The sequence below is a fragment of the Lontra canadensis genome, unplaced genomic scaffold, assembly GCF_010015895.1.
Source record: "Lontra canadensis isolate GAN:19392208 unplaced genomic scaffold, GSC_riverotter_1.0 scaffold24, whole genome shotgun sequence".
Classification (NCBI taxonomy): domain Eukaryota; kingdom Metazoa; phylum Chordata; class Mammalia; order Carnivora; family Mustelidae; genus Lontra; species Lontra canadensis.
Genome location: NW_022631018.1, coordinates 12,040,190 through 12,062,491, shown reverse-complemented (window position 1 = coordinate 12,062,491; position 22,302 = coordinate 12,040,190). Strand labels below are relative to the sequence as shown.

Here is a 22,302-nt window from a genome sequence, read left to right as displayed (position 1 = left end):
TTTAAGAAGTCATACTGTAGCTACATTATAGAACTATGTTTTTACCCTTCCTCTCATGTGTCAAATTTTAAATGTCTGTACCTAATAAACAGTCTGTATTTTATACTCAGCTTTCCTTCTGTTTCCTATTAGTTCACAATTAGGTACGATATATGATAATTAAGTACTTAGTGACTTCTACTATGATACTGATGAGTCCTAGAAAGAAAAGAGGAAATTAATTATCAATGGTTTATGCATTAATATAGAAGTTTGTTTCAGGCTGTAATTTATTTTTATTTATTTATTTTTTTCAGGCTGTAATTTATTATCACAGACAAAAGCCTGACTCTGTCTATAATTCATTGGTACACAAAACATTCTACAGTGTTTCTAATTCTGAAAGCTGTAATTTCATGGACTCTTCCTTTTCCAAATTATGGCAATAATGTCTATAAATACTAGAGCACAGTCTCTTCAATTCCCTCAGATAGGGGTTAAGAAATCTATCTCAGTTTGCATTCCCCACACAAATACTCTATGAATTAACTGATAATGGTACTTTAATTAATTTTAATGTAAGGCAGTTAAAAGCAAACAACTTTAAAAGGAACTATTCTACCCTAGCCAAAAAACAACTAGTTAACCAAACTTCTATGGAAGGTTATCTACCACTACTCTTCCAATCCTTCCTTTCTCCTTCCTCTTTCATGGGATGCCGAACATCCACACAACTGAGCAACCAGGAACTTATCTAAGACTCTTGTTTCAGGGCACCTGGGGGCTCAGTCAGTAAAACGTCTGCCTTCAGCTCAAGTCATGGTCCCCGGGTCCTGGGATCGAGCCCCATGTCGAGCTCCCTGCTCAGCGAGGGAGTCTGCTTCTCCCTCTCCCTCTGTCCCTCCCTCCTGTTCATGCGCATGCACACACTCCATTAAAAAAATCTTTAAAAAATAAATAAAAACTCTTGTTCCTTCTCAGTTACTCTTAACCAAATGATCAACAGGTCCTATCCATGTCACCTTCTGAATATACTCTGAATCTGCCCCCATCCTCTCCCTCTCTCCCTTTCGAAGGTCATTTGCCTGGTTTGGCTCACCATTATTATCTGCCCGAACTACTCCAATCCGAAGAGCTTCTTACACTAGAGGTCTGCTTTAAACTTAAAATGACTTCACCAGAGAGTTCAGGCAGACGCCACAAACTACAAACAAGGCCATTTACGATCTCAACGCTCGGCACTTCTAGACCCTACCTCTGATTTCCCCTCTCCCGCAGCCATTCCAAATAAGCTCAGTTCCCAAATGTTCCATATACTGTGACTTTTTACATGCTGATCTCATTGCCTGAAACGTCCAACCTCTAGGAGTAGAAATTACCTATCTGTTTCCATGTTCCATGTGCTTGAGTTTATCAAAATACTTATTATAGGGGCACCTGGGTGGCTCAGTGGGTTAAGCCTCTGCCTTTGGCTTGGGTCATGATCTCAGGGTCCTAGGATCGAGCCCCGCATCGGGCTCTCAGCTCAGCGGGAAACCTGCTTCTCTTTCTCTCTCTCTCTGCCTGCCTCTCTGCCTACTTGCAATCTCTGTCAAATAAATAAATAAAATCTTAAAAAAAAAAAAAAGAAATAATCTTAAAAAAAAAATACTTATTATATTTATGCTGTAAACTTCTGACCCGTCTTCTAAAAGATTATCAGCTTTTTCAACAGTGTGGACCAAGTTCTACGTCTCTACTCATCTCCAAAATTTAGCACACAGCTTGATCTACAGTAAGCACTCAATAAACTGCTAAATTAATTCTGCCTTTAAGGTCTGACTAGCAAGTACATGTAAGATAAGCAGGCTATAAACCACTTCAGACCCCTATATTTGTCCACTGAGTCTGTTTCCCCAAACTGCAAAAACATAGCATTCTGACATTTATCTCCCTCTTAACTTTAAAAAAAAAAAAAATGCTATTCTATGACTACAATATAACATTTATATGAATGCATGTATTTGTTTATATGTTATATATCATTTGTGTATGGTTTATATATTGTCCATATTGTATAGTGTTTATATGCTATTATATATTTGTTACATTTTTTTCCACACTATGTACAGAGAGAATTCTACTCTTACATCATTTTGCATTTATATGTGTGTGTACATTTGGTAAGGGCACATACTTTTTCTTAGCATATGGAAGAGCAGGAATAAACCTACTGAAGAAACAACCTGAATTCAAAGTACTTCTATACTTACTACTGGTTAAGATGTTTGGCATATGGAAGGCATACATATATTAGAATTAATAAATTATAAATAAATCCACTATTTAAATATTATTCAAATCTTAAACAAGGAAGACCTATCTTCCACAGTGCTCCAAGGCTACAGTTTCAAATTAAAAAAGACAAAACAAAAAAATGCCATACTAATGAACATAATATTCTAATATAAACTTTCAGTGTCCTCGAAAAACACAACTGAGGATAACAAGACTTGGATGATACTTTTTAGAGAAAAGAATGTTAGAACCCTTGATGTCACCCCTACCTTCACTCTGCAATTTTCTAACCAAGAATAAGAAAGTTCTATTTTAAGTGGTAGGTTCTTTTGATAATATACTATCTTGAACCTCTTTTCGATCTTGAACTTTTAATGAAAACGAACACACTGTGATAAAAGTAAACAAATTATAAATGTACAGCTCGGTGAACAGTCACGAAGCGAACACACCTGTGTTCCCAGCAGGAGCACAGCTCAGAAAGCAGAAGCTCACAGACCTTAACCAGTACCTACCCTTCCAGGGAGAACAACTGCTTTAACCACTCTGGACACGCCAAGGTCATAAAGACAGAGAACACTGCCCTCCGCTTCTTCCAATCCAATTAACAATCCAACTCTCTTCTGCCAAGAGAATTCCTTCAGAGCCAGGATCACAGGTGGCTGCTGACTCACGGCACTAAATCTATAGGCAGACAACCGCTCTCCCGTGAGAGAGTGCACCACCTCCAGATGCTGACCACACGCCAGGCAAGCAAGTCCTCTCCGCCCTAGAAGGAAGGGGAAAAAAAATGTTGCTTATTTTAATACCGTATGTACACCACCTAACTAAACAGCAGTTAGATCTTCTACATATATAATACACAGCTCATCATAGATAAAACTTTATCATTTCCAAAGTGAAATCTAAGCATTTATAGAATAGAGTGGTCCCAACTAGTGAAATATATTGAATATCTATTATCTCAGTAATAAAGCAGCCATTCGTTAAGGGCACCATGCCATGTGGTGCCTTTATACGTGCTATAAACAGATTATCTCATTTATTCCTTGTCACACCTCAACAGAGATAAGGCAACTCAGAGATAAGTTTAGTTAAACTTTCTTTCTTCTTTTTTTTTTTAAGGTTTTATCTATTATTTATTTGACAGACAGAGATCACAAGTAGGCAGAGAGGCAAGGAGAGAGAGAGGAAGGGAAGCAGACTCGCTGCCAAGTAGAGAGCCCGACGCGGGGCTCGATCCCAGGACCCTGGGATCATGACCTGAGCCAAAGGCAGAGGCTTTAACCTACTGAGCCACCCAGGTGCCCCTAGTTAAACTTTCATACAGTTAAACAACTTGCTCAAAGATGTATGGCTACAGGGTGGCTCAGTTTGTTAAGTGTCTGCCTTCAGCTCAGGTCATATCTCAGGGTCCTGGGATTGAGCCCCGTGTCAGGCTCTCTGCTCAGCGGGAAGCCTGCTTCTCCCTCTGCCTGCCACCCACCCTGCTCCTGCTCTCTCTCTAATAAATAAGTAAAATCTTAAACAAAAAATGCATGGGTACAGATACCAGAGCCAGAGTGCATGAGTCTAATGCCAAAATTCACACTTTCACTGCATCATACCACAAGGATTAAACCAGGTGCTCTGGCGCTCATGAAGTGGAACACACGATTCTATCCCCGAAGAGTTCAAACTCTGAGAAGACATAACTAGTATAACAATAGGAAGTATCAGAAGCCCTTCTTGACTCCTTACTAGTCATGTCTGGATTTTATTATGTACAAAATATAAAGCAACTGGGAGGTTTTTAAGCAATCTGATTTATGTTTTTAAATGTTACTCTAGCTGCTAAGCAGAAAATGGACAATAAGGGGGAGCACAGGGTCCACACCGGAGGAGAATACCCTCTGCCTGGTCAGTGACCGTGAATAAACACAAGTGGATTGACTTTATTTATGTGGAGATTCAGCTCAGTGACAGGACTAAAAGGACTGGCTTATTGATGAATAACATATGGGGAGGTAAGTAAAACAGGAATCAAGAACAGACTGGAATTTTCCCTTGAGCGGCTACATGACTGGTGGTAACTTTCCAATTTGTGATGTCTACCGTGCATCTAAGTACACAGCTGGATATACTACACTGTAAGGGCAGCTACCTAGCTTAAGGACATGGCATGGCACAGTGAAGGCCCTGAATACATGGGATTCAAAAATCACTTTCACCACTTGCTGCCTGTATAACTGGGATATTTGATTCTTAGCCACACAGAACAGTAAGGGTCTAATACCTCAATGAAAAGTTGTTACAGTGCCTGGCATACAGTAAGCACTGTTACTACTTTTAATAATCAAGAGGGTAGCACTCTAACTAGCTAAATGACTGATAAGTTTTGTTGTCTACCTGCTAGGATGGATAGTCGTGAAATTCATTTTCAGAAAAGTCTCCTGCAAGATCTTTCACTAGACTGAAATCCACAATTTAATGGCTACTCTAGTATGGTTTTCTGCTGCATTATATAATCAAACTCCACATTGGAATCTTGTTCAGATTAGTGGAATTAAGAAATAAGACTTTCTGGGATGCCTGGGTGGCTTAATTGATAAAGCATCTGCCTTTGGCTCAGGTCATGATCCCAGAGTCCTGGGATTGAGTCCCGCATCGGGTTCCCTGCCCAGAGGGAGCCTAGTTCTTCCTCTGCCTGCTGCTCACCCCCCTTGTGCTCTCTCTCTCCTTGCTTCCCTCTTTGACAAATAAATAAATGAAATCTTTAAAAAAGAAAAAAAACAAACCACAAGACTTTCTGAGTATTTTGTATTATCTACAGCCCTACAATCAGATTTTTATAATGACTATTTAGATTCTAATCCAAATTCATCACCAATAAAACTTACTGATGGATCATAAAGAAGTAACAGGGGCACCAGGGAGGATCAGCTGGTTGAACATTCAACTCTTAATTTAGGCTCAGTCATGATTTCAGGGTTGTGAGATGGAAGCCCTGCATCAGGCTCTGCACGGGGTGCGGAGCCTGCTTGAGAGTCTCTCTCTCTCTCCCTTCCCCCACCCCTGGCTGGTGCACATAGGCGCACGCGCTCTCTCTCCCTCCCCCCAGAAAAAAAAACAAAAAAACACCAGCTGTGTATTATTTCTATTTTCTAAATATAAATATCCAACACTGAAAGATACAAAGTATACAGCATTTTGCATAAGGAAAAATGAAAAATAACCATCCCAAGATTCAGTGAAAATGTGTTTGAGAGTTTACAGACATTATTACATAACTAATTGTAGATGTTCTATACTTATGTAAGACCACCATAACCAAGTATTGTTTTTTCTCCCACAGTAAAAAAATTACAATGCATGCTCATTAGCTTACAAATCAATCAAATCTAAGTTTTCAGCGACATTACCATACCTGCAGCAATCTTTCCCTGAAGCACAGATTCCACTGATACTTCATCTTCAAGGGCCTGAAGACTCACTTCTGGCAAGGGCAGAAGACCACTAGTCACTTTTGCTGTTAAGCCTCGCATACTTTCACTGTAAGTATTTTTAAAAGATAATATTATTACGATATATTTGTACTATAATACACTTGATTATCTCTAGCCAGAAGGAAAAAAAGAAAAAGCCACCACACAAAAGTAAATAAGCTAAAACTAAAATCTGATCATAAAACCCACTTTATGTGCTTCTGGGTCTGAGGTGGTTCCCACCTAAAAACGTATTTCCCAACAGCTTTAGGAGAATATAGATTTATTAAGCAAGATGTCCTAAGGATATACATGATTCCCTAGATTGTTTGAAAACTGGTTCAATGCCATTAATCTTATTGCCTGACCTACTCTCAAAGAACTCTTCACACACAAACAGGAAGAACTGATGCATTTTAGAAAAATTACTGCTATAGTCAAAGGGGAGAAAGTCCATAAAAAAATGTCCAAACACAGTTATCTCAAGAATCAAGTCTGGGATGTGTCTTTAATTCGATAGAAGGAAAAAAAATCAAAATGTATCTTTTGCTTCCACTATAGAGATTAGATTCCTGGAATGATCCTTCTATTGTAAATAACCAAAAATGATGGTTAAAATACTTTTTTGAATGAATTGATAGAGCCAAACATGAAGAGACAGTGGGGGGCACCTGGGTGGCTCAGTGGGTTAAGCCTCTTCCTTCAGCTCAGGTCATGGTCTCAGTGTCCTGGGATCGAGCCCCACACTGGGCTCTCTGCTCTGCGGGGAGCCTGCTTCCCCCTCTCTCTCTGCCTGCCGCTCTGCCTACTTGTGATCTCTGTCTCTCGGTCAAATGAATAAATAAAATCTAAAGAAAAAGAGACAGCAGGAATTTTGGAAACCTCTAAGCTGGCTTGGGCCTTGAGGGTTGGCTACCAAATCCAATGTTGGTGGTCTCTGACTTTGAGACTCTTGAGATGCATAGAGGAAGAAGAAAAAGCTATGGACTAACAGAGCCAAGGCACACAAAGAAGAGCCTCCTCCCCGTGCCATTCAACTCCATAAGGCTATACCATTAGCCTTATCAGTGAGATAAATCAGTGAGAAATCAGTGAGAGAAGCACCCACTGTGCGGGACAGGGAGCAATAATGCTGCTCCTTTTGGCCATGGCTAGAAGTATCTGCTCAGAAAAAGAATCTTTCCCTTCACACAAAGTGGTGGCCAGAATTCAAGCTATGATATTTGACAATACTCGGCAATGTTTCATAAATTATTCTCAGGTTGGTAATGCTCTAAAAACCCACAGACACCACCAAATATTCTCCAGAATCTCAGTTCTCAAAGATGAAATTCCAAAGAAAATGACTCACAGTCAAAATAACAAACTAGAACAAGGATCTCCAGCCAGCAGAATCAATCTATCAAAGATCTTACGTATTGAAAATAATCAGAGAACAGAAAATATGTTTAATATGGTAAAGAACTCAAAGATCTAGCTTGCTAGTAAGGAAGAAACTTTAAAAATTATAATGAAAAATGGTCAAGTAGATTTGAAAAAAGTAACAGAACTCCTGGAATGAAAAATTAAGTAAAATGTAAAACTCAATGGGGGGGGGGTGCCTGGGTGGCTCAATCCTTAAGCCTATGCCTTTGGCTCAGGTCATGATCCCAGGGTCCTGGGATGGAGCCCGACACTGGACTCCCTGCTCAGCGGGAAGCCTGTTTCTCCCTCTCCCACTCCCCCTGCTTGTATTCCCCCTCTTTCTGTCTCTCTCTCTCTCTCTCTCTCTGCCAAATAAATAAATAAATAAATCTTAAAACAAAACAAAACAAAACAAAACAAAACTCAATGGGGGAAAAAACCTCAAAGGAGTAATGAGAATTGCAGCAATATGCAACAATACGGACAAATGTCAGAGTGTGATAATAATAAAAGGAGCAAAAAATATCCGCAGAAACGATTATATTCACATAACATTTAAAAGGCTATCAAACTAAGAAAATAATATTTAAAAACACAAACATATGTAACAAAACTATGAATAAAGCAAGGAAACAATAAACACAAAAACCGTTAATAGTACTTGGACTATAATAGTAGTTACTTTGAGAAGAGGGAAAGGGGCTGGAATGGAAAGGAATACAGAAGAACTCCAATGTCCTTTTTCTAAAACTTTTATGGTGAGTAGACAGGTAATCACTGTATCATGATTCTTTATAACTTAGAAATATTCTTTTGTCTCTATTCAACAAATAGTTCTCTTGCACCTACTTAAACAAAAACGAACTCAAAAAACAAGTAATACAGCATACTAGGAAAAGAAAGAGAATCCCCAAACTCTTCAAGAATGTAGGACAGAGAGACAAAGAAATAAGTAGTTGAAAGTTACAGGCAAGAGGGGCACCTGGCTGGCCCAGTCAGTGGAGGATCTGACTTATGATCTCAGCGTTGAGTTCAAGCCTCACATTGGTGTAAGACTACTTAAAAATAAAATCTTTAAAAAAAAGTTATAGGCAAGAGAGGAAGAAGATTTAACATGTTTATTCAGAATCCCTCAAAACAGAACACTAAATAGTAAGGAAAAAGCAATATTCTAGGGACACCTGGGTGGCTGAGTTGGTTAACTATCTGCCTTCAGCTCAGGTCATGATCCCAGTATCAAGTCCCACACTGGGCTCCTTGCTCAGCGGGAGCTTGTTTCTCCCTCTGCCTGTCACTCCCTGAGCCTGTGCCCATGTGCTCTCTCTCCCTCTGACAAATAAGTAATATCTATTAAGAGGAAAAAAAAAAAAAAAAGCCTGGGGCACCTGGGTGGCTCAGTGGGTTGAGCCTCTGCCTTTGGCTTCAGTCATGATCTCAGGGTCCTGGGATCAAGGCCTGCACATCTCTGCTCAGCAGGGTGCCTGCTTTCCCCTCTCTCTCTGCCTGCCTCTCTGCCTACTTGTGATCTCTGTCTAATAAATAAATAAAATCTTAAAAAAAAAAAAAGAAGAAGAAGAATCAATATTCTAAAAGGTATTTCCCAAATCTGTAGAGACCACACCAATTCTCTGGAATTGGGAAGAACAGTGAATCCTAGGTAGAATAAAAAGAAATGACTTCTCAACAACAGTGGAAGCCAGAAGTCTGGAATATCTTGAAAATTCTAAGCAAACATTGCTGTCAACATATAATTATGTATCCCTGGAATTATCCTTAAATATGAAACATGTTTTTAGAAAAAAACAAAAACAGTCTACCACAAATAAACTCTCCCTTAAAGGGAGTCCTAAAGAATTATAGATAGAAGGCTTCAGGGAGAATAGTGATCAGAAAGTCTGAGACACAAAAAGAGCTCCAGATATCAGTGGTGGGGTCCCCTGAACCTTCATATGATCCATGTAATAAGCATGAAAGGAAACTACCAGAAGCCAAGGGATGAATCATTGGAAAAAGAGAGGAGAAACAATCCCCAAAGCTTACACAAGGCCAGGAATAGCTCCAAAGTGGAAAAACCTCACAATACATGAGGCACTGAGTAGAGTACTCAGAAAGGTACTGATTGCTATAGTGGCAGGGGGAAAAAAAAATTACCTCCCCCTTTTAAAAAAGGTTTTATTTATTTGAGACAGAGAGAAAGCGAGAGAGAGTACAAGCAAGAGGGAGAGGCAGGGGATAGGCAGATTCCTCACTGAGCAGGGAGCCCAATGTGGGCCTTGTTCCCAGGACCCTGAGATCATGACCTGAGCCGAAGGCAGATACTTAAACTGACTAAGCCACCCAGGTGCCCCCAAATTAGCCCTTTTCTAAAGGTCATTCTGGTCTTGTCTGAAAAAGCAAGCTTCAAAAGAATCAAAGTGTTTCCAAATAACTTAGCTGCACCCCAGAACAAGGCTCAAGAAAGTATAAAGGAATGTAAAAATATTCAATAATAAAGAAAGTGAAATTCAGGGGCGCCTGGGTGGCTCAGTGGGTTAAGCCGCTGCCTTTGGCTCAGGTCATGATCTCAGGGTCCTGGGATCGAGCCCCACATCGGGCTCTCTGCTCAGCGGGGAGCCTGCTTCCCTCTCTCTCTCTCTGCCTGCCTCTCCATCTACTTGTGATCTCTGTCAAATAAATAAATAAAATCTTAAAAAAAAAAAAGTGAAATTCACAGTATCTGGCACCCAATCAAAAATTGCCAGGTATGCAAAAGAAGCAAAAAAAATGACCCATTTAAAAAAAAAAGAGATAGACCTAGAAATAACACAGAAGTTAGAATTACTAGATGAGGACATTAAATCAATTATCCTAGCCATAATACCTGTCCAAGAAGACAGAAGAAGGCACAAGCCTATTAAGGAAAGATTCAGAAGATATAAAAAAGACCAAATCAAATTTCTAGAGATGAGAAATACTGAATGGGATTCAGACACTTAAAGTATTACTGAACCTAAACATCCACAGTAGAAACTATCTAATACGAAGCACATGGAAGAAAATAAAAAAGGCTGAGGCAGAAAGGAAAACAACAGACCATCAATGACCTATGGGACAATATCAAGTGCCCTAATATATAACAGCAATCTCCAAAAAAAAAAAAAAAAGGACAGAAATATTTAAAAACTAATGGCCAAAAGTTTCCAAATTTGATGAAACTATAAACCCACAAATCCAAAAAGGCCAATACAACTCAAGCACAAGGCACATGAAGAAATGCCACCAAAATACATCATACTTGGGCTCACTTCAGCAGTACATACACTAAAACTGGAACCATATATATCATATGCAAGGGACAAAGAGAAAATCATAAAAAGTATCACACTGCAAAGATGAACAAGAATGACAAGAGACTTCTCGTGGAAAACTATGCAAGCCAGAAGACGGTGAAACAATATATTTTAAGTTCTGAAAGAAAAAAAAAAAGCTGTCAACCTAGAATTCTATCCCTATGAAAATATCACTTAAAAATGAAGGCAAAATAAAGACCTTTCAACATACAAGAGTGAAAAAGACAGTCACCAGCAGATAGGCAGTACCAGGAATGTCGAAGAAGTTCCTTCAGAAAGAAGAGTATTTTTAACTGAATGAAAATGAAAACATGACCTACCCAAATTTGTGTAATACAGCTTAAAGCAGTGTTTAGAGGGGAATTCATAGCACTAAACAACCGGAAGATCTCCTATCAGTAACCTAAGCTTCCACCTTAAGAAACTAGAAAAGGAACAAATTAAACCATCAACAGAAGAAAGGAATGAGAGAACTGAATTTAATGAAACAAAACAGAAAAATCATAGTTGAAAATAATCCATGAAACAAAAAGCTGGTTCTATGCGATTAAGAAAAAAACAAAAACAAAAAAACAACAAAACAGAGAAACAGATCAATGAAATCAAGAGACCAGAGACTGAACTATTCCACTTATGACAAAAATAACATTTCAAATCACTGTGAAAATGATACCAGATGGAAAATCACAAAATTATAATAATGTCCTGAGATAATTTAGCCATCCCTGCTGGGAAGAAAAAAAAACTCCTCCTCCTCAGTATGATACAGAAATGGGAAATTATAGATGAATAAAAGATCTGAAGGCATTCCCACCCTAAAATGAGTGGTAAGGGGAAGGAAGCTACAATCTATGAAGCAACTTCCATGTACTGGACATTAGTTACACTTCAAATCTTCAAGTAAAACTGATACCATGTCTGCCCTATAGTTTCGGGCACCCTGCCTCATCTTTGTATCCCCAGCACTATTATTCTGAGAAGCACAGCATACAACACTTTTTTGAGGGGGGAAAAACTGCTTCAATGGCTAACACCAAAAGATGATGATCTTGAGGTGAAAACTGACATATGGGAATAAAAACTTTCAGGGTAGGGGGTACTCAATGGTCTAGAAAGAGAAAACTCAAGGGACAAGAATGATCTCAGAGGGTACACAGAGCCATTTGACTTAATCACTAAATTCCAAAATATAATAATTTTTAAATTGTAAAAAAGCAGCCTCACTTGAAGGAAAACCTTAAAGGTAAAGTTTATAAAACCACAATTAATCTACAACAAAAGGAAGTAAGGGTGCCTGGCAGACACAGTCAGCAGAATATGTGACTCCTGACCTTGGGGTTGTGAGTTCTAACCCCACGTCTGGGGCAGAACCTCCTAAAATAAAATAAAAGGAAGTAGAAAGTTTTGTGAAACATTTGCTATCTTGAATTTATCAGTGGGTAGATTTTTATTACTATTCTGTTACATCAAAATAAATTCAACAATTTGCATTAACCCATCAGAAACAGAACCCAGAGCTGTAGGGACTGTGGGCTAAACAACCCTTTTATGTTTTCAAGTGTTAAGAGGTTCCAAGTACACTGTATCCATGTATTTTTTAATTTCTTCTTTAATTTCCTGGGTGACCCATTTATTCTTTAGTAAGATGTTTTTTAACCTCCATGTATTTGTGGTCTCTCCAGCTTTTTTCTTGTGGATTTCTTCAAGTTTCTTACTGCTGTGATTGGAGAGGTGCCTGGCTGGTTCAGTTGGTGTGCCTCTTGATCTCAGGGTCGTGAGTTTAAACCCCATGTTGGGCGCAGAGCCTACTTGAAAAAAAAAAAGAAAAAAAAAAAGACAAACAGCATTGTGATGGACAATACCCATGGTATGATCCCAATCAGCTTTTTTTTAATTAGAAATAGAGAGAGGGGGAGAGAGAGAGAGCACACTCAGGGTGGAAGGGCAGGGGAAAGGGAGAGAGAAATTTAAGTAGGCTCCACGCCCAGCGCAGGGCTTGATCTCAAGACCCTGAGATCAAGACTTGAGCTGAGATCAAAAGTCGGATGCTTAACCAACTGAGCCAGCCAGGTGCCCCAATCTCAAACTTTTTGTACTTGATGAGGCATGATTTGTGACCTAGCATGTGATCTATTCTGGAGAATGTCCCATGTGCACTCAAAAAGAATGTGTATTCTGCTGCTTTAGGATGAAATGTTCTGAATATATGTTAAGTCCATCTGATCCAATGTGTCATTCAGAGCCATTGTTTCCTTGTTGATTTTCTGCTTTGAAGATCTGTCCATTCCTGTAGGTGGGGTGTTAAAATCCACCACTTAAATTATGGTTCCTCTATGTTTGTTATGAATTATTTTAAATATCTGGGTGCTCCCAAGTTGGGAGCATAAATATTGACCAGTGTTAAGATCTTCTTGTTGGATAGACCCCTTTATTATGATACAGTGAGTGCCCCTCTTCAGCTCTTGTTACAACCACTGGTTTAAAATCTAGTTTGTCTGATCTAAGGATGGCTACCCCGGCTTTCTTTTGATGTCCATTAGCAATGAGAAATGGTTCTCCATCCCCTTGCTTTCAATCTGCAGGTGTCTTTAGGTCTCAGACGAGTCTCTTGCAAGCAGCAGACAGATGGGTCTTGTTTTTTTAATCCATCCTGACACCCTATGTCCTTTGACTAGAGAATGTAGTCCATTTACACTGAGTAATTATTGAAAGATAGGAATTTAGTGTTCTTGTATTACTTGTTAAGTCATTGTTTCCAGAGAATTTCTGCTCTAGTCTTTGTTGTTTTTGGTCTTTCTTTTTCCACTCAAAGACCCCTTTAATATTTCTTGTAGGGCTGGTTCAGTGGTTATGAACTCCTTTAGTTTTTGTTTGTCTGGGAAACTCCTTCTCTCTCCTATTCTGAATGGCAGTCTTGCTTGATAAAATACTCCAGACTAGCTATTTTTCCCATTCGGCAGGTTGAACATACCAGGCCACCTTCTTCTGGACTGCCAAGCTTCTGCGGTGACATCTGCTTCTAACCTGATGTGACTTCCCTTATAAGTTAGGGACTTCTTTTCTCTTGCTGCTTTGAGGCTGTTTTCTTTATCTCTGTATTTTGCGAGTTTAACTACAGTGTGTCTTGGTGTTGGCCTGCTTTTGTTGACTTTGTTTGGAGTTCTCTGTGCCTCTGGATTGGGATGTCTGTTTCCTTCCCCAGATTAGGAAACTTTTTGGCTATCATTTCCTCAAATAAGCCTTCTGCCTCCTTTGCCCTCTCTTTTTTTTTCTTCTGAGACGCCTATGAATTTCTTCTTCTTCTGAGACTCCTATGAAATGAGCATTACTACATTTTATGGAGTCACTGAGTTCCCGAAGTCTACATTCATGATCCAAGAGTTTTCTTTCCATCTTCTTTTCAGCCTCATTATTTTCCACAATTTTACCTTCTATGTCACGTACTCATTCCTCTGCTTCTTCTATCCTTGTGGCCACTACATCCAGTCAGTTTCAAATCTCAGTTATAGCATATTTTTATTTTGGCCTGACTAGGTTTTAAGTGTTTTATCTCTGATTTGGGACTCCCTGGTGTCTTCTATGCTTTTCTCAAGCACAGGTAGTATCCTTATGATTGTTGCCTTAAATTCTGTCTCGGGCATATGACTTCTATATATTTCAATGAGATCCCTGGCCACGACCTTTTCTTGTTCTTTCTTTTGGGATGAATTCCTCAATCTTGACATTTTGTCCAAGTCTCTGTCTTCAGTATGTTAGGAAGGCCTGTTATGTTTCCCGTTCCTGAGAGTACTGTAATGGCTTTATTATGAAGAGGCCATATATCATCCAGGGCCTGGTGCTTCAGGCAGTGTCCTGTTGTGTGGGGCGTGCACCGCGCTGCTGTGTTTGGGCTGCTCTTTCCCTCAGGTCAGTCCTCCGCAGAGTTTCTCCTTGCCTGCAGTGGGCAGTGTTTGGCCCTTGGCCAGAGTGTGGCGAGTTTTAACTAGATGTGCTCTGGTCTGCTTGTTAGAAGAGACCTGATGCGGTTTCCACTGGAGCTGAAGTTCTGCAGCTCTCTGTGGTCAGTGTATGCGGTTGGGGGTGGGTTGTGCTGGTCTTAGGGAGAGGCCCACTACCTGGTTCTCAAGCACACTTGTGGTCCAACTTCTCTGTAAAAGTACTTGTCCTAAATTGATCCATGATTTTCTCTCTGCTAGGCCCAGTACACAGTTCCATAACACAGACTTCTGTACAGGTACATCCAAGGTCAGTCACACATCTCCAAAACCCTGTTGCTTCTGCTCTAGCTGACGCCTTCTACCTCAGGCCAGTAACAAGATGCTCTACAGCCACTTCAACACCATATAGCAAACCCAAGTACACAGTATTTCCTCAAAAGATTAACATTATAACAATGTTAAGTTAGTGTTATCCTTAGAAACTTAGAGATTAAATTTAAAGACTCTAGAACTTTGAATCCTTGAAGCTGTTAACTTTCTTAGTGATCTGTTTAATCTGTCACATTCAATGGATAATCAGTTTATCAATTCTGAGTCTATTTCTTAATTCATTCAACCAATACTAAATGCTTATCATATGGTAAAATGCTCCACACACAAAAATGAAATGCTGAAACCACAGCTTCCTTCTAAGTGCTCCTCTATCTTTATCTCCCCATTTCCCTTCTCCATTCAGTTGTTTCTTAGGATTACAATAACAATAATAATTCACTTCTTGGTCCTGCAAGTTAGACTTAGTTTCTACATAACTAAAGGATTTTACCCCTTTAGAACCTCTGGATTTCGAGCTGTGTTCTCAAACTGATGCTATTTCAAGAGGAAAAAGAATTTCTCAAAGCTCTTAGTGTCTGAGAAACAGCAAGTTGAATAACCGCAGGTTCCATCCAGAGTATTAGAAAAGGCACAAACTTTGAATTAAAATGGCCTTAAGTCCTGGTTCTACTGCTTACTAGTACATGTAATGTTGTACTTCTCTACTCCGTCTTCATGTCACACCCAAGCTTCTAGATAATGTGAATATCTATCTCTCCAACTTTTAGTTTATCATGGGGTCTGGCACAAGAGTTTAAAAAAAGTGCTCAGTGAATGAAAGAAAGTTTTTCAAATTCACAAGTTAGCCTTTGAATCCACAGGGCAAAAATTGGCTTCAAGACCTTTCAAATCACAATTTACAGTATGAATTTTAACATTTTAAGCACATTGAAGAGACCTTCTGAAAAATTATACTATTAGAAAGAACAGCTCATATAGACATGTATGTTCACAAATATACATTAAGCAGCCCTGCTCAGTTTTGCACAAAATTAAGTAGAGTCCCAGCCTTTATGACATGTCAACATGAGCACCCTCTTAAAGTTTCAATTCCTTCTGAAGGTCTAGGCAGGCAGAGCAGGACACTGTGCTGGCTGCCGTTGAAATAAAAATGTTGTTCATCTTCTTGATACCACAAAAGGATTATGTCATTTTTCTCAAAACCCTTCAATGATTCCCTACTGCATATAAAAACCAATATCCTCAGCCACAGGCAATGAATGGCAGCTCCAGACTCTCTCTACAGGGCTGTCTCCCAAATTCATCAGAAGTTTGCTACTGCCCAGCACTTTCATTCTTTTATGCTATTTCCCCTTTCATCTCTATGTGCCAAAACCCCATCCATCAAAGACTAAATTCCCAGTGTGGTCTGCATAGACCCATCCTTTCCCATTTAATCTCATCTCTGAGCTCACTCCTTTCCACTTTTAGGTTAGCAGTCATAACTATTATTTTTGAAACTTGTTATTTGTGTTTGTCTGTCCTCCCACCCCCCATAGTATGAATTCCTAAAAAGCAAAAATCATGTCTTGTTCCTGTAAATTCCAGAGTCACAGTGCCTTGCAACTAATAGATCCAAAACATGGTATTTTAGGACAGCAAAGATACTCATCACAGGAAATAGAAATAGACAGGTTAAGCAGTAAAATCAATTTTTAAAAACTCAATGTTCTTAATATCCAACAAGAAAACAAACAACCCAATTAAAAAATGGCCAAAGACCTTAGCAAACACTCACTAAGAGGATACACAGATAGCAAGTAAGCACATGAGAAGCTCCATTTCATATGTCATCAGAGAAATGCATTTCAAAGCAATGAGACACCACTGCACACCTTTTAGAATGGCCCAAATCCGGAACACTGACACCACCAAATGCTGGTGAGGATGTGGAGCAACAGGAACTCTCCTTCACTGCCGGTGGGAATCCAAAATGGTACGGCCACTCTGGAAGATAGTTTGGCAGTTTCTTTCAGAACTAAACATATTCTTACCATACGATCCAGCAATCACACTCCTTGGTATTTACCCAAAGGAGCTGAAAACATGTCCACACAAAAAACTGCACACAGATGTTATCACAGCTTTTCCTCATAACTATTAAGATCTGTAGAAAACTAGTATGTCCTTTTGTAGGTGAATGGCTAAATAAATGGCAGAATGTCTAGGCAACGTAATATTCACTCTGTTCTGAAAAGAAGTGAGCGAGGGCCCCCTGGCTAGTTCAGACAGGAGAGCCTTTGACTCTTGATCTCAGGTTCCTGACACTGGGCAGAGAGATTACTTAAATAAACAGACAAAAACTTTAAAGAAGAAATGAACTATCAAGCCATGAAAGGACACAGAAGACTCAGAATTACCACTAAGTGAAAAAAGTCAATTTGAAAAGGTCACATACTGCATGATTCCAACGACACGACAATTCTGGAAAAAGCAAAACTATGGAGAAAGTAAAAAGACTAGTGGTTGCCAAGGTTTAGCAGTAAGTGAGGGATGACTAGAGAGAGTACAGAGGATTTCTAGGGCTGTGAAAGTACTTTGATAACACTGTAACGGTAGATAATTGTCATTATACATCTGTCCAAACCCACAGAACATATACCACCAAGACTGAACCCTAATGTAAACTGTGAACTTTGGTGATAATGATGTGTCCATGTAGGTTCAATAATTGTAACAAATGTTCTAATCTAGCGGGGAATGTTGATAATGGGGGGAAGCTATGCCTGAGTGGAAGCAGGGAGAGTGTGAACTACATTTTCTGTACCTACCACTCAACTCTGCTGTGAGCCTAAAACTGCTCTAAAAAATAAACTTATTAAAAAGAAAAATCTCTTATTGGCCACAGAGTTCGGGGTCCAACTTATTTTTAAATATATATGGTCTCAGTACTAAGATGCAAAATAAAATTCACAAAACTACTAGGAAAGATTTTATAACACAGAATACTACAAATCAGGGGTGCCTGGGTGGCTCTGCCTTCGGCTCAGGTCATGATCCCAGGGTCCTGGGATCAAGCTCCGCATCCTGCTCTCTGCTCGGCAGGGATCCTGCTTCCCCATCTCTGCCTGACTCTCTGCCTACTTGTGATCTGTCAGTCAATTAAATAAATAAAATCTTTAAAAAAAAAAAAGAATACCACAAATCAGTTCTGTGGGATACACACACAGCCTCAAAAGCAGCTGAATCCCACCACAGCAAAAAACTCTCATCTAGTTGTTCACTAATTATATCGTAACAACACTGAACAAACATTTCCACAGAACATTCTCTATGCATTTTTACTTTTTTTGCGACTCCTAAAAAGACAAAGAATTATGATGTACGTGTAAGCTGTCAGTGGACTCAGAAGCTTCTAAACTTCTACTAATAAACTATTAAGTTAAACTTCCTTTAGTAGCAGCTCTTTCAAACTTACTTCCAACATTTATTAATCTCCAAGTACTTTTAAAACATTGTGCTGGGCAGGGAACTCTAGGGCACTAAGATGACCCACTTCCTGACCTCAAAGAGTTTACCTTGCAGAAGGAGATACATATAATCAACCCTTAGAATATCAGACAAAAATAAATGCTACAACAGTGGTAAAAATGATGTGGAATAAAGGGAAATGGAAGAGTGACTAGAAAACATGGCATTTAAAGTGAGGAGGATTTGAAATTTCAGAACTTGAGTAAGGCAGGGATGGAGCTTCAGGCTGAAGGCCATGAGCAAAGAAACACCGACATACATCTTCAAGAAAAATGGGCCCGGATATGGGGAGGATTCTGGAATAGGCAAAGCAAAAATATGTGAGTAGTTGAGTCTGGAAAGCAGAAGAGACTTATCGTGGAAACTGCTGGCCTAACCTAAAAGAGTAAGACTTCATTCTGAAGAAAAATTAGGAGGTGCTGTGAATTTTCATGGTCAGCAGGAGAAAAAGGAACAATGTTATATGTTTCCTTATAAATGAAGACGTGTCCATCCCCAAATTGCTACAGAAGAATCTCTTAAAAATCATTTTAAAATAATTTTGGCTGTTTTGCGACCTGGTGACGCTATGGTAGGTTACTGAAAAACAGGATCAAAAATTACAGTAACGGAGAGAATGCACACTTCCCATAGCACTTAACACACTTGGAGCATCCCTCCAGCATTAACTTGAAACTGGGCTTGTCATTCCTGGTCTCCCACCCAGTCGGTCAAAGCTCACGAAAGGTTCTCAAAATCTCCCGATTCTTTAGGATATTCTGAGAATAAACGGAAGTTTAAAGTTTCCATGAGGCCTATATCTTACCCTAAAGGGCCCAGGTTCTTCCAAATACTTCTCAAACGGCATTTAAAAAAGATAACAGCGAGCACGGACCTCGTTGGCGCTGAGAATCAACTCACCTCCCCCACAGCCCAGCAGTCAACTAGTAACAAAAGTGATCGTCCTCAAGTTCGGGGGCCAGGAAGACGACAGCCACCCCAAGACGTGCTGACCAAATCGCCGCACTCTCCACTCCCGCCCCGACCCCTCCCGCGGCCCGGACTCACCCGAGCCAGGCCCAGGAGCATGTGAAGCACACATCGACGAAAGACCGGCTCCACGGCCGGGTAGGCTCGCTCGGGGCCAGGCCGGCCAAGGTCTCCACCACTCCGGAGCACGGCGCCCGGGGCATGCCGCGGGCCCGGACCCCTGCGCGGCGTGCGAGCCCGGCCAGCGCCGCGGAAGGCGCAGGGGGTGGTTCCCGCAACGCCTCTCAGCCGCCATGTGCCGCCGGCCGGTGGTTATATAACCCGCTGCCTGGGGGGGCCCCCCTCCCCCGGGCGCGCGGCCCCCGCCGCCAACCGCGTTCCCCCGCCGCCGGCCCAGCGAGCCCGGCCGCCCGCCCCCGCGCCGCGCGCCCCGGCCCCCGGCCCAAAGCAGGGAGGCCCGCGGCCCTGCGGCCCAGGCCGCGCGGACCCGCCCTCGCGCGCCGGCCCGGCCCCTCCCGCCCTTTCCCTACCTGCGCAGGGCGGGCGGCCGACCGCCCCGGCCGCCGAGTGCAGGGGGCGCAAGGCCGCGCGCGAGCTCCTCCCGCGCGGGTCCGTCACAGCATCTCCCGGGAGACACGGCCGCCTCAGGCAGGGCGCGTACGCCGCCGCACCTCCAGCCTCCGCCCGCGACCTCGCCGGCCGCCGCAGACCCACAGCCCCTGAGGCGCCTCCGCCGGCTGCAGTCCGACGCGCGGATCCGCGACTCCGACGCCGCCCGCGCCGCCGTTCCGGGTCCTCCTCCCTACGACTCTGCCTCCTACAGACCGATGGCGCCGGGCCTGCTCTAAGCATTACCGCGGGCCGACAGACCAAGTCTTATAAGCCTGGGAGGGGTGGGGCGGGGTGGGGCGGGGCGCAGAGGGGCGGGGCGCCGAGGTTCGGGCACAGAGGGAGGGCAGCGGCCGGAAAGGAGATCGCGGCGCGGAGCCCTGAGTTCTCGCGAGTGTTCCGGCCTAGGCGCCGGCTCCGCGGGAATTTTCAAACTCTCGCAGGAGAAGGTAGGGGGAGGGAAGGGAAGCCCGCCTGGCACCGCGGGTCATTTACATAAAACAGGATCTCCCCGCCTCCAGAGAGCTGTTGCGGGGGGGAGGGGGGTGCGGGAAGAAACTACAAATCCCGCGATGCCTTGCGCGCCACCCCGCTGCGGTGGCCTGACACGCCTACGCGCGTGGAGTCGGGAGTGGTAGTCTCTGGCCAGGGCCTCCGGGATCCGCGGGCGGGGCTAGGGTCCTCCTGTGGCGGGAGAAGGGCGGCCACGTTAGCGTGTATCCCTGGCGGATATAGTTGGCTGCGCCCGACTGGCTTCTGCTGCCTTGGCGGGCGCGTCTGCCCTCGGTGGTTTTCGTTCCTTGTGCTCGGACTCTTCGTGCCCAAGGTGGCGGTCTGGGGAAACCCTTTTCTGACTCTTACTTATTTTTAAATACCCGCGCTTGCTTTCGTGGCCACAGGTGTCACGCCGCCTAGTCTAATCTTTTTCCTCTTTTTACCCCAAATTAGTTACCGTTTTGGTCGCTGTAGGGTTTCACTGCGGAATTTCTTTAATTTGTTGTTTGTATCTTTGAAGCTAGTCCCAGCACCAGACGCGTTTCAAGCACGGAGATGTCCACCGTGACCCTGATAGTAAATACCAAATAAAAGGATCATAACGTGAGGTGGAGGGAAGATTGTGGCAGCCGCTTCTGTTATCAGGAAAGCTTGTCCTTTTCTGTTATCCTCTCCCATGTGTTTTTTGAGATATGCTCCCTTTTTAAAAATGTAATTTCTTTTTTCCTGTAATTTGTGTTTCTTTGTTGACAGCAACCTCTAAACGTAACAACGTATTTGTTTGCAAAGGTGTTGGGCTAACCTGGAGTTCAAAGGGGTTTTGGTGGTTTGTCTTAATTATTTTAAACAGACCTTTTCAAACAGAAATCCCAATGGCAAATGTGCTGATTTGTGTCGTGCCCTTGCTCCCCATCGTACACTTAACTTTCTTTGGCACCATTTTGTGCTCAATCCATGCGTACTGAACTTCTTGAGTTCTTAACTCTGGTATCCTGCTCCTGAAGCTGTGTGACATTAGGAAAATCAAGTGACCTCTCTGGGCTTCAATTATCTTTAGAGCAAGAGGGACTGGATTAGAGAATTGACTGATTCGTTCGTTAGAGTTCTGTTAACTTCTGTCTAAGGGGCTGCCTGTTGTAAAAGTCAAGTGTCTCTCCCCATACTTATACAGATTAATCAATCAGCTTTCCAAATCAGATTTTAATCTTTCCTTTCATCATTATCAGCAGAATGGTTTCTGTTTGGTTATCTATAATCTGGACCAATCCTACCTGTCCTATTTTATTTCCCCCTGTAGTTCTGAGGATCCTTTCTTAACGGTGATGAGGGAGCAAAAGGCAAATGGAGGGCAAAACCGGAGCTGACACCCCATGACTCCTCCCCAACTTAAGGTGGGATATATATAATATAAGGTGGGATATAATATATACATATCTGATATATATGGTATTCCTCAGACACTAGTAACTGCCCAAGAACAAGGCAAAGGAAAACAAATGGCCAACTGATAAAGATCACTGTCATATAAGACTTGAAACTCCCCTATAGTTTGTAACGTCTTAATGATTTACAAGGGAAACACAATCTTAGTAATAGACCTCCAGAAACCTATAGACTCAATTTCCTGGAGCCCTAATATCCCCTTCTCTTCCATCAGATGGGAAACTGTGTGTGATCAGTCACTCTTCACAATCACAATGCAGGTCTTTTTGCCCACAGGTCCTGTCCTCGCACTATAATAAAAACAGCTTTTGTGCCCAAAATGTCTCAAGAATTCTTCCTTGACCGTTGCACTCGATGATCCCACATCAACTATCCTCCAAACAGCTCAAGCCTCTTTTCTCTCCCAAATCTTCCCTTCAACTTTAGCCCTCATTCATTATGAAATGACTTTTTTTTTTTTTAAGATTTTATTTATTTATTTGACAGAGAGAGATCACAAGTTGGCAGAGAGGCAGGCAGAGAGAGAGAGGAGGAAGCAGGCTCCCCGCCAAG

General features: G+C 41.8%; 1 protein-coding gene across 8 annotated transcripts in view; it reads right to left on the bottom strand.

Annotated features, from left to right (window-relative positions):
• Positions 1 to 20,059, bottom strand: part of AHCTF1 (AT-hook containing transcription factor 1) — a 79,291-nt gene extending 59,232 nt beyond the window's left edge. For 2 of the 8 annotated variants that reach the window (XM_032862862.1, XM_032862863.1), the window contains exons 1-4: positions 19,734 to 20,043; positions 16,599 to 16,710; positions 5,663 to 5,787; positions 2,772 to 3,025 (exon numbers count right to left, since the gene is read on the bottom strand). In XM_032862862.1, the coding sequence (XP_032718753.1) occupies positions 2,772 to 3,025; positions 5,663 to 5,780 (372 nt within the window). In that variant the 5' untranslated portion in view covers positions 5,781 to 5,787; positions 16,599 to 16,710; positions 19,734 to 20,043. Of the gene's footprint in view, positions 1 to 2,771; positions 3,026 to 5,662; positions 5,788 to 12,110; positions 12,239 to 16,598; positions 16,711 to 18,879; positions 18,967 to 19,733 lie in introns of those variants that run through there. The other 6 variants (XR_004383292.1, XM_032862866.1, XM_032862864.1 and 3 more) reach the window with 6 other exon arrangements.
• Between the last annotated feature and the right edge of the window lie 2,243 nt (positions 20,060 to 22,302).